Raw genomic sequence first — 12,857 nt, forward strand, 5'->3', positions numbered from 1 at the left:
TGGAAACTGAAAGAAGCCCGTCGTATATATGTATATATATGTATGTGTGTTTGTCCCCCCACCATCGCTTGACAACCGATGCTGGTGTGTTTACGTCCCTGTAACTTAGCGGTTCGGCAAATAAAAAAGACCGATAGAATAAGTACTAGGCTTACAAAGAATAAGTCCTGGAGTTGATTTTATCGACTAAAGGCGGTGCTCCAGCATGGCCGCAGTCAAATGCCTGACACAAGTAAAAGAGTAAAGAGTATATAGGCGTAGGAGTGGCTGTGCGGTAAGTAGCTTGCTTACCAACCACATGGTTCCGGGTTCAGTCCCACTGCGTGACACCTTGGGTAAGTGTCTTCTACTATAGCCTCGGGCCAACCAAAGCCTTGTGAGTGGATTTGGTAGATGGAAACTGAAAGAAGCCCGTCGTATATATGTGTGTATGTATATGTTTGTGTGTCTGTGTTTGTCCCCCCAACATCGCTTGACAACTGATGCTGGTGTGTTTACATCTCCGTAACTTAGTGGTTTGGCAAAAGAGACCAATAGAATAAGTACTAAGCTTACAAAGAATAAGTCCTGGGGTCGATTTGCTCGACTATAAAAGGCGGTGCTCCAGCATGGGCACAGTCACATGAAACAAGTACAAGAGTAAAAGAATAAAGAGTATATATACTAGACAGAGTATCAGTACCTTAAGAGAAAAGTTGAACTTACGAAGCATCAGTTGCGGTGTGCAAGAGAGACGATTGCGCTGGTATGGTCATGTAGCGAGAATGGATGAGGATAGCTGTGTGAAAAAGTGCCACACCTTAGCAGTTGAGGGAACCTGTGGAAGAGGTAGGCCCAGGAAGACCTGGGATGAGGTGGTGAGGCACGACCTCCGAACATTGGGCCTCACCGAGGCGATGACTACTGACCGAGACCTTTGGAAATATGCTGTGCGTGAGAAGACCTGGCAAGCCAAGTGAGGCCTAAATCTATGGCCTCAGCCAGTCCACTTATGCGTACCTTCCTTCATTGGACACCAAACTCCACTTTCGAAGACCTGTTGAGGCAAGTGAAATCGAAATCGAGTTAGATTGGACACTAAACTCCACTTGCGAAGACCTGTTGAGGCAAGTGAAATCGAAATCGAGTTAAATTGGACACTAAACTTCCACTTGCGAAGACCTGTTGAGGCAAGTGAAATCGAAATCAAGTTAAATTGGACACTAAACTTCCACTTGCAAAGACCTGTTGAGGCAAGTGAAATCGAAATCGAGTGAAATTTGATGACTCGGACCCATACCAATGTCGTCTCCCTCATTGGACAAGAAACTCAGCTTGCAAAGACTTATTGGGGCAAGCGAAATTGATATCGTAATGGCACTTGTGCCCGCAGCATGTGTAAGGACCTTCGAGTGAGATCGTTGCCAGTGCCTCTGGACTGGCTCTTGTGCGGGTGGCACATAAAATACACCATTTTGAGCATGGCCGTTGCCTGTACCACCTGACTGGCCTTCGTAGAGATCGTTGCCAGTGCCCCTGGATCGACTCTTGTGCGGGTGGCACATAAAATAAACCATTGAGCGTGGCTGTTGCCAGTACCACCTGACTGGCCTTCATAGGATTTTCGAGCGAGACCGTTTCCAGTGCCCCTGGACTGGCTCATGTGCGGGTGGCACATAAAATATACCATTTTGAGCGTGGCCGTTGCCAGTACCGCCTGACTGGCCGTCGTATGATTTTCGAGTGAGATCGTTGCCAGTGCCCCTGAAATGGCTCTTGTGCGGTGCCGTCGTAGGATTTTCGAGCGAGATCGTTGCCAGTGCGCCTGGGCTGGCTCTTGTGTGGGTGACGCATGAAGTGCACCATTTTGGGCGTGACTGTTGCCAGTACCGCCTGACTGGCCTTCATAGGATTTTCGAGCGAGATCGTTGCCAGTGTCCCTGGACTGGCTCTTGTGCGGGTGGCACATAAAATACACCATTTTGAGCGTGGCCGTTGCCAGTACCGCCTGACTGGCCTTCGTGCCGGTGACACGTAAAAGCACCCACTACACTCTCTGAGTGGTTGGCGTTAGGAAGGGCATCCAGCTGTAGAAACTCTGCCAAATCAGATTGGAGCCTGGTGTAGCCATCTGGTTTCACCAGTCCTCAGTCAAATCATCCAACCCATGCTAGCATGGAAAGCGGATGTTAAACGATGATGATGATGACGATGATGATGATGATGATGATGATATATCATCATATATCATCATAATCATCATCATCATCATCGTTTAACGTCCGCTTTCCATGCTAGCATGGGTTGGACAATTTGACTAAGGTCTGGTGAACCAGATGGCTACACCAGGCTCCAATCTGATTTGGCAGAGTTTCTTCAGCTGGATGCCCTTCCTAACGCCAACCACTCCGAGAGTGTAGTGGGTGCTTTTATGTGCCACCGGCATGAAGGCCAGTCACACAGTACTGGCAACAGCCATGCTCAAAATGGTGTTTTTTACATGCCACCTGCACAGGAGCCAGTCCAGCAGCACTGGCAACGACCTCGCTCGAATGATTTTCTAATGTGCCACCGGCACAAGTGCCAGTAACGATCACGCTCAAATGGTGCTATTTACTTGCCACTAGCATGGAAGCCAGACAGCTTCTCTGGACATTGCTGTTAGTGCTCCACTGGCACAGGTGCCAGTCATCGAATATGGTTCAATTATGATTTCGATTTCACTTGCCTCAACAGGTCTTCGCAAGCAGAGTTTAGTGTCCAATGAAGGAGAGGTTGGCACGGGTGCCAGTCGTTGAATTTGGTTTTATATATATATATATATATACACACACACACAAATATATACAAGCTGCAGTGAATATATTGCCATCTAAATTACGCAAAAATGAAAATAACACTAACATTTCATTTACCAAAATTACATAAAAATATCTTGAAATACTAAGGAGTAAATTTATTCAATAAAATTGCCATTGGCTTCAACCACACCATCCGGACAACTTCGTATTTTCCTGCAACTCTTCTGGATGATTTCCTTGTTTAAGTTAGTGAATGCTGTCATAATCCTTGCCTTCAGTTCATCTTTGGTGTTACAGGGAGTTTTGTTGGTCTTTCTCAACTGCACCCCACGCATAATAATCAAGCAGGTTGCAGTCTGGGGACTTAGGTGACCAGATGTTAGGGGTGATGTGGTCACAGAAATTGTCTGACAGCTATGACTGAGCTCCCCTGCTTGTGTGCCAGACAAAGGGTCTTCCAGCAGCCATTCTCTTTACTCAGGGTGGCATTACTTCTTTCAGGCATTTGATGTAAGCCTCCGTTTTTGAGTGTGAGGCCATCTGGGCAGATGAATGGAGGCATAATGTCAGCATCACTAGTGATCGCTCCAAACACCATGATGATGGAATGTCTGATTTTTATCACTCCTGGTATATGTTTCGGAGACATGGCAAGCCAACGGTTGTTCTGTGTGTTCACCACCATCTGTTTGTATTGGGACTTCCAGCATGAATGCCAAGCAGTACAGCATGTTATTTCCAAATTTCTGGTAGAGTGAATTGCATCATGGCGCATTATTTTTCACAGACAGTGTCCAATTCACCCTACTATATTGTGTAGTTGACAAAATAAAAATCAAACAATGTGCATGCGCGATATTAAAAAATATAAATATAAAATGGTGACAATTTAGCCATCGCACCCTGTATATATATATATATATATATATATATACACACACAGACGAAACTCAGCTTGCAAAGACTTATTGGGGCAAGCGAAATCGAAATCATGATGGCACCTGTGCCCAGTGTCGCTTTTCTGGCACTTGTGCCCACGGCATGTGTAAGGACTTTCGAGTGAGATCGTTCCCAGTGCCCCTAGACTGGCTCTTGTGCGGGTGACACATAAAATACACCATTTTGAGCGTGGCCGTTGCCAGTACCGCCTGACTGGCCTTCGTGCCGATGGCACGTAAAAGCACCCACTACACTCTCTGAGTGGTTGGCATTGGGAAGGGTATCCAGCTGTAGAAACTCTGCCAAATGCTTTGTGTGAGAAAACCCGGCAAGCCAAGTGAGACCTAAATCTAAGGCCTCAGCCACTCCACTTATGCGTACCTTCCTTCATTAGACACTAAACTCCACTTGCGAAGACCTGTTGAGGCAAGTGAAATCAAATTAAATTGGACACTAAACTCCACTTGCGAAGACCTATTGAGGCAAGTGAAATCGAAATCGAGTTATATTCGACGATTGGCACCTATGCCAACGTCATCTCAAGTGAAATCGAAATCGAGTAAATTGGACACTAAACTCCACTTGTGAAGACTTGTTGAGGCAAGTGAAATCGAAATCGTTGTCTCCTTCATTGGACACGAAACTGAGCTTGTGAAGACTTATTGGGGAAAGCGAAATCGTGAAGGCACCTGTGCCCAGCGTCGCCTTTCTGGCACTTGTGCCCACAGCATGTGTAAGGACTTTCGAGAGAGATCATTGCCAGTGCCCCTGGACTGGCTCTTGTGCGAGTGGCACATAAAATACACCATTTTGAGCGTGGCCGTTGCCAGTACCGCCTGACTGGCATTCGTGCCAGTGGCACGTAAAAGCACCCTCTACACTCTCTGAGTGGTCGGCGTTAGGAAGGGCATCCAGCTGTAGAAACTCTGTCAATTGGAAATATGCTGTGCGTGAGAAGACCTGGCAAGCCACGTGAAACCTAAATCTAAGGACTCAGCCAGTCCACTTATGTGTACCTTCCTTCCTTCATTGGACACTAAACTCCACTTGCGAAGGCTTATTGGGGCAAACGAAAGCAAAATTGTGATGGCACCTGTGCCCAGCGTCGCCTTTCTGGCATTGTGCCCAGTGTCGCCTTTCTGGCACCTGTGCCCAGCGTCGCCTTTCTGGCACCTGTGCCCGCAGCATGTGTAAGGACTTTCGAGTGAGACCGTTGCCAGTGCCCCTGAACTGGCTCTTGTGCGGGTGGCACATGAAATACACCATTTTGAGCGTGGTTGTTGCCAGTACCACCTGACTGGACTTTGTGCCGGTGGCACGTAAAAAGTGCCCACTACACTCTCTGAGTGGTTGGTGTTAGGAAGGGCATCCAGCTGTAGAAACTCTGCCAAATCAGATTGGAGCCTGGTGTAGCCATCTGGTTTCACCAGTCCTCAGTCAAATCGTCCAACCCATGCCAGCATGGAAAGCGGACGTTAAACGACGACGACGACGATACATATACATATATATATACATATATAACGTATACACATGGACACACACATATATGCAAATACATATACATACAAACGTACGCATACATACATTCATACATGTTTATACATATATTATAAATTCTTTTATTTAGATTTGAATTAATATGTAAAATAATGTTTTACCATAAATATATATACATGTGTGTATGGAACTGTATATGTATGCATATTGCTTATCTCTCTCTCTCTCTCTCCCTCTCTCTCTCTCTCCCGCTCTCTCTCTCTCTCTCCCTCTCTCTCTCTCTCTCCCTCTCTCTCTCTCTCTCTATCTATCTATTTATCTATCTATCTATCTATCTATCTATCTCTCTCTCTCTCTCTCTCTATATATATATATATATATATAAAGAGAGAGAGAGAGAGAGAGAGAGAGAGAGAGAGAGAGAGAGAGAGAGAGATGAATATGTAAACTTGTGTATGTGAATATGCATGTATGTATGTGTATGTGTATGTATATATACATAAATGGATAGGTATACCTGTGTATATATAAATATATATAGATATGTCTATATGAAAGTGTGTATTACACAACAAAATCATTTATTGGAACTAGATACTAATAGATTTAAATTTAGGAAGTTACAAAATTTCAGTTAGATTATTTATTTATGATTAAGCTTGCTCTCAAAAAGCATTAGCAGTTATAGAAAATTTTCAGTTGCTATTTTTCATGAGATATTTAACAAGATATGTCAATCTGATGAAACCTCATTATATTTAAATGATATTTTATTATTCTTGAAAAACTTGTTTTTTATTAATCGAGTGGAAACAGCTGTAATTTATGAGCTGTGTCATTTGTTTGTATAAAATAATTAAATTGAATTGAATTTATCTTTTAATGATTAAATGATTAAATTATTTAATTGTTCAATTAATTGTTTTGTTTTCCAGTTCTAATTTATATGTGTATATGTGTGTATATATATATATATATGTGTGTGTGTGTATATATATATATATATATATACACACATGTATATATATGATATATATACATACATATATATATTTTATTATATGTATTTATTTTCTCTAAGTTAATATTTGCTCGGACAAAATAAATTGGTTAATAGATACCAGGGTAGCAAAGATCACAAAATGACTGTGGTGTAACTCCTGTTTATGAGGTAGAAACTCCTTGTTATTTTGGGTACTTGAGTAAATATATAAATTTAGTAAATGGAGTAAAACGCATATGTTAAATGAATTCTTTTATTTCCAACATATGTTTTGAAGATTATAAATTATACCTTCCATAGGAATAGGTGATGTTGATAAGGATGTAATCTTCTCTTCAGGGAAATACATAGGAACCAGCTTAACCGTAAGACATTTTAACCGAATATATTTGTAATCTTCGAAACATATGTTGGAAATAAAAGAATTCATTTAACATATGTGTTTTACTCCATTTAATAAATTTACATACATACATACATATATATATATATATATATATATATATATATATATATAGTGGACTCTCCCATCATAGGCAAGGAATGAGCTTTCAGCTTGTTTTTTGCTGAATGACCTGCACAAATGAATTGTTTATAGTGATCAAATGTTCATGCTGCATGTTAGCTTGCTCTCTCTATCAAATTGACGAGTCAGGTGTTGATGTGATCGCAGAGCAACATGAGATGAACTGTTTGACTCAAGAACACAATGCACCACCCGGTCTAGGAATCAAAACTACAATTTTCTGATCGTGAGTCCAACTACTAGGCCATGCACCCTTACATATATATATGTATAAGAAGGGATGACCACTAGGTTGTCATCCAATATGCTAAAAAGAGGTCATCAATGACCTAACCACAAAAGAAAAATCATGTTCTCCAGAAAAAAATTCAGCAAAAATACACAGAGCTTAGGCTCTGATTTTTCTTTTGTGGTTAGGTCGTTGATGACCTCTTTCTAGCATATTGGAGGACCATCTGGTGGTCATCCCTTCTTATACGCATGTAATACAATTTTTCTGAATTATCAGATTTTTTTATATGCTAGACCACTGGTTTTAAATTGAAATTAATATTCAATTCATCACCGTCAGAGTATATATATATATATATATATATATATATATATATATATATAATTTTATTTAATGTATGTATACGCACACACAAACACATGCACAAACACACACACACACACACACACACACACACACACACACAAGGCATGCATATATATTAGAACTAAAAGTAAAATAGAGTGAGTCTTCATTTGTGCAAGGACATAGGTATATGCTTATGTTCTATGTTGATAATAACTCTGAAATAAGTAGCACGTTGTATACTGTTAGTGGGGTGTGTGATTAAGTAGTATAATCGAAGCATCTAGGCTATTGAATAAACTGAACTACAATCTGGTTTCAAAATTGTGGCCTTAAATTTAGTACTTGAATGAGAGACATTATACTTGCTGCACTTAAACTAGGCACCATAAGAAAAAAATGTATTGCAGGAGTGACTGTGTGGTAAGTAGCTTGCTTACCAACCACATGGTTCCGGGTTCAGTCCAACTGCGTGGCACCTTGGGCAAGTGTCTTCTTCTATAGCCTCGGGCCGACCAAAGCCTTGTGAGTGGATTTGGTAGACGGAAACTGAAAGAAGCCCGTTGTATATATGTATATATATATATGTTTGTGTGTCTGTGTTTGTCCCCCCACCATCGCTTGACAACCGATGCTGGTGTGTTTACGTCCCCTGTAACTTAGCGGTTTGGCAAAAAAAAAAAAGACCGATAAAATAAGTACTAGGCTTACAAAGGATAAGTCCTGGGGTCGATTTTATCGACTAAAGGCGGTGCTCCAGCATGGCCGCAGTCAAATGACTGAAACAAGTAAAAGAGTAAAAGAGTAAAGAGAGAGTCTAAGGATAGTCATTACGCCAATATTAATGACACATGTACCAGTTCAATTCCACTCCTTTATTATTAGTCGATTGGTTAAATATCCAACTAATTATCCATCTAATTTCCTTAACTTGTATGACTGTTTAATCAACAAGTTACACAAACAATCGATTAGTTAGTTGTATGGATATTTAATTAATTGACTAATAATAAAGGAGTGGAATTGAACCAGTGCATTAATATTGGTGTAGTGACTCTCCTTAGACTCAACGAAATTTGTTTCAACATGCAAATTCACAAAGAACCTTGCAAACTAAATATGAAAATGAAATATTGAAAAAAGTATTCTCAAATAAAATATCAAATATGAGAGATGTACATATGGTCAGCTTGAGAAACTGTCATATCTCTTCTGAATGTCCTATTTATGTATATTTATCAACACTATTAATGCACACTAAACATATGATTGCTTTTATTACAGAATTGAGAAGACTCGGGTTGTTATACCAATGGTGTTAAAGGCAGCTAAGATGAAAAAAACAAAGCAGATATTGTCATGTGATAAAATTTATAATCTTTTGTTCACCAGACAGAATCTTAAACTGGTGTACAAGGAATGTCACGACAAAAAATCTCGTGTTTCCACCCTTGACTGGAATACTTTATATTTATAATCTGTAAATAAAAGAGGGGTGTTTTAGTACTTTGCTCATTACTATTTTTATTCTGTAATACCTAAGATTGAATTCTTAAATCTATGTCTGGACAATTCTAATAAAAAGTAAACCATTGTTATCATCAGGAAGAAATTTCAAAAAAGTATATGTGAAAAATGTGATGCTTTATGGTAATGAATACATGATGACCAAGGGGAGACCAATAGAGTATGTTGGATATGCTATATTAATTTATGAGAAAAGTTTGTGAATTAACCCTTTTGATACCAACCCCTACCTGATGCCACACTTGATTCTATAATACAAACTTCGTGTTTTAAAATGATCTAAATTAAAACCTTCCAGCAAAATCTCATGTTAATTTATATTCTAAGCATCAGTTTAATAATGACGAAGTTACTTTAACAAATTCTTCATAATCATCAAAACTAATTGAAACAAAAACAGATTCAACAGGAATATGGAAACAAAAGGGTTAAGAAAGCAATTATATATATATATATAATATTATTATTATTAAAAATTTGGGATTTTACCAATAGGACCCCAACTTCAATTTCAAGATAACCTTATTTACTGGAGTACACATAGAAAATTATATCCAAAATACTAATCTAATAATATAAGCATTTTAAAGCCTACTATAACATGCAATAAGAATAAAAGGACACTAGAATTAATTATAAATTATTTAAACATATTTTTAAAAAATATATATACCTTACCTGTTATTAGTGGGGAAAGAAGATAATATTAATATATACATATATATATGTGTGTATATATATATATATATATATATATATATATATATATATATATATATATATATATATATATATATATATATATTTATAAGTTTAAGTCACAATGTATAGATTCAAGTAATCTTTCCAAATAATCTTTTAAAATTTTGACTTTTATGTTCCTATAATGTTATGTTGAGAATTTAGAATTTCACTTGGACTTTCTTTTACATGAGGATATAGCTTAAATTCTGCATTAAGTAATTTATTTATCATTAAATATAATATAAATTATCTACATCTTTTTGAATTATGAAACAATTTATCCTGATATTAGAATTGTCTTATTGTTAAATAAAATTTCATTAAACTATTTCTCTGTCATTATGACTTAATATATATATATATATATATATATATATATATATATATATATATATATATATATATATATATATATATATATGGTTAAGAAGGGTATTGGATTCAACCAAACCCAAAGATACAGGTAATACCGAGTAAGTGCTGTATACTGGCTAGTTTTGCCCCTTTCGTTGTATAAACAAGAGTGGGGATTATAACATAGGTCGTATTAGCGTGTGTATGTATAAAGAGGACAATGGCAAAGTTAGAAATATATTTTATGGATAAAACGACTCAAGAAACAACAAATTCAACCTCACATCGTATAACAATCCTCCACACAATCCACATCTTGAAAAATTTGAAGCGGATATGATAGATTTAATCAAAAATATTAAATTCTCTAAATTCAAATCTCCCTTTCAAAAAAGACTATCACATACCATAAAAAGAATTACTAATTCCCCCTTAAATTACACATATTTTCTGATAAAACAGGAAATCTGTATCCCATCACCATAGAGGAGTACATTAAATTCATTAGAAACGAGCTCAACAGATCCTACAAGCTAGCATCAACATCTGCTTTAAATGACGTCAACACCAGCCACTGCAAACTCATGAGGAAACTACATGTGGATGACAGAACAGGACCATACTGCCCTGCACCTCCACACTTCAACCTCAAGGATCATAAGAAGGATTTCATCACAAAACCATCTATACGCCTAATATGCCCTACCAAATCCGACCTCGGAAGAATCAGCAAAAATATTCTGGACAAGATAATACCTGTTGTCAAAGAGAAATTAAACACTAATCTATGGTACCACACTGGGGAGGTTATTGCATAGTTCCACACCTTGGATAACAAAAACTCTTTCTCATTCCTTCAATTTGATATTAACAACTATTACTCCTCTATCTCTCCTAAACTTCTAAATAAGGCTATTCTTTTTGCTAGGAATCTTACTAGCATAACCCCTCTGGAAATTAACATTATACTCAATGCACGCAAAACTCTTATATCCTTCGAAAACAAACTCTGGTGCTGAGCTAACCAACATAGTAATAACTCTAACAACTTATTTGATATAACCATGGGATCTTCTGATTCCGCTCAGGCCACTGATTTAGTTGGATTATATATACTTCACTAACTGCGCTCACATTTCCCTAATATCCGCGGAGGTCTATATAAGGATGATGCCTTATTACTTACCAAGGCTATTAATAAATCTTCTCTGGAAAGGACTAAAAAGGATCTACACAAATTCTTCTCTAATCTGAATCTATCCATCACATTTGAAAACGCATATAAAACGGCTAACTTTCTAGACGTTACTCTAAACCTATCAAGCTCACAATATTCCCCCTATCATAAACCTAACCAATACCTAAAATGCCTCAATGTTCACTCTAATCACCACAGATCTACTTTCGATAACATAGTCATGGGTATTTCAACCTGCATATCTGATCTATCCTCTTCCAACGAAATCTTTAATACCATATCCTATAATAATAACAATAGAGGGATAAATAACTATAACAATAATTCCATTGATCTAGATTCTTCTACATCCTCACATAACATATCCTCCAACAATAATGCCTCATCCACCACAGAGCCCAACCCCCAAGTCACATCTACTTATAACTGTCGCTCCGGGACAATCTGCCTGCTACAAACGCATTGCGTAAGATATAACGTAATATATAAGTGCACTGTAACGAATCTGCTACATAACTCTACAGCTGCATACATAGGTTCAACTAAAACCTTCAAGCAACGCTATGCAGCCCATTTGCACTCTTTTAGATATGACAAACACAGTAAATCTACAACACTAGCCAACCACATTCACCACCTTAAAAACACAAATACCCAGTATACTTTAAAATGTTCTATCCTGGACTCTGGAATTCCATACCAGGGCCAGCGCTCTAATTGCAAGCTTTGCTTAAAGGAGGTGTTCCATATTTTAAAATACAATTCTCCCATTCTACTTAATCGATATAACGAAGCACTTAGCACCTGCAATCACCGTTTTTTCCATACATTTAAATTCTATCACAGACACAAATGCACAAATGACCACACAACATTATCACACAACTCCCTATAGGCAACCTATTCAACCTAGCAAACTGATCCCCCTTCTACCATCTTTAGAATAGATTTATTTCATTTTATGATCCTATCACTACTAAATATATTTTTTCCTATTTTACTTCCTTTATACTTCCTTGCCACTAACACCACCACCACTTGCAGGCTCCCTATTGATAACCACAATCAACTCCAGGTAGCATCTGATTCCCATTCTACCATCTTGAAATTAGGTTTAGCTCTTTTTTTAGAACATATTACTACTAATTCTATTCTCTTCTATTTTCCTTTAATACTGTTTTTAGAATGTCACCTACACCCTCACCACTTGTAGCCTGACAATATACACATATAAATACCTCTCCACATTACCTCCTCACATTCCTTCTTCCTTACTAAACTTATGCCTCCACCCCCTCATTCTTCCTTTACTCCCTATACTTATTATTTGTCTTGTCAGAATAACTGACCATACAACTGCTCACTACTATTCCTCACTTGAATTACTTCCTTCTCCCCTTTCCTTCCTGTCTTAAGGCTTGACCTCTTTACCCTACACACATCTCTCACTTGATTTAGGCTATCCTTTGAGTAAACAACTCACAGTATACTCCGGACACGATATGACATATATACACCTTTGCTACTACAATTATCTCCGGAAAATGCCCACAAGGATTATTTACATGGATGTTTACTACTGGAATGAAGCTACACTCCAAGTACTGTTTCTTCTTTGTTCTTTTTTCAGCGCATCACTCTCACTTCCTACTACAACTCTCCTCTTATAGATGTAATAATCCATTCCTCTACTATTACTGTCTCCGATG

At 38.1% G+C, this 12,857-nt stretch overlaps 1 protein-coding gene across 1 annotated transcript in view; it reads left to right on the plus strand.

Moving 5' to 3' along the window:
* The window catches only part of LOC106869512 (DNA fragmentation factor subunit beta), a 63,061-nt gene extending 54,230 nt beyond the window's left edge, over positions 1-8,831 (plus strand). Inside the window, exon 6 of the mRNA XM_014915278.3 lies at positions 8,610-8,831. Within this exon, the coding sequence (XP_014770764.1) occupies positions 8,610-8,802 (193 nt within the window). The 3' untranslated portion in view covers positions 8,803-8,831. The remainder of the gene's footprint in view (positions 1-8,609) is intronic.
* Positions 8,832-12,857: the final 4,026 nt, after the last annotated feature.

This window comes from Octopus bimaculoides, chromosome Z, assembly GCF_046866305.1.
Source record: "Octopus bimaculoides isolate indiv1 chromosome Z, ASM4686630v1, whole genome shotgun sequence".
NCBI classification, from domain to species: Eukaryota; Metazoa; Mollusca; class Cephalopoda; order Octopoda; family Octopodidae; genus Octopus; species Octopus bimaculoides.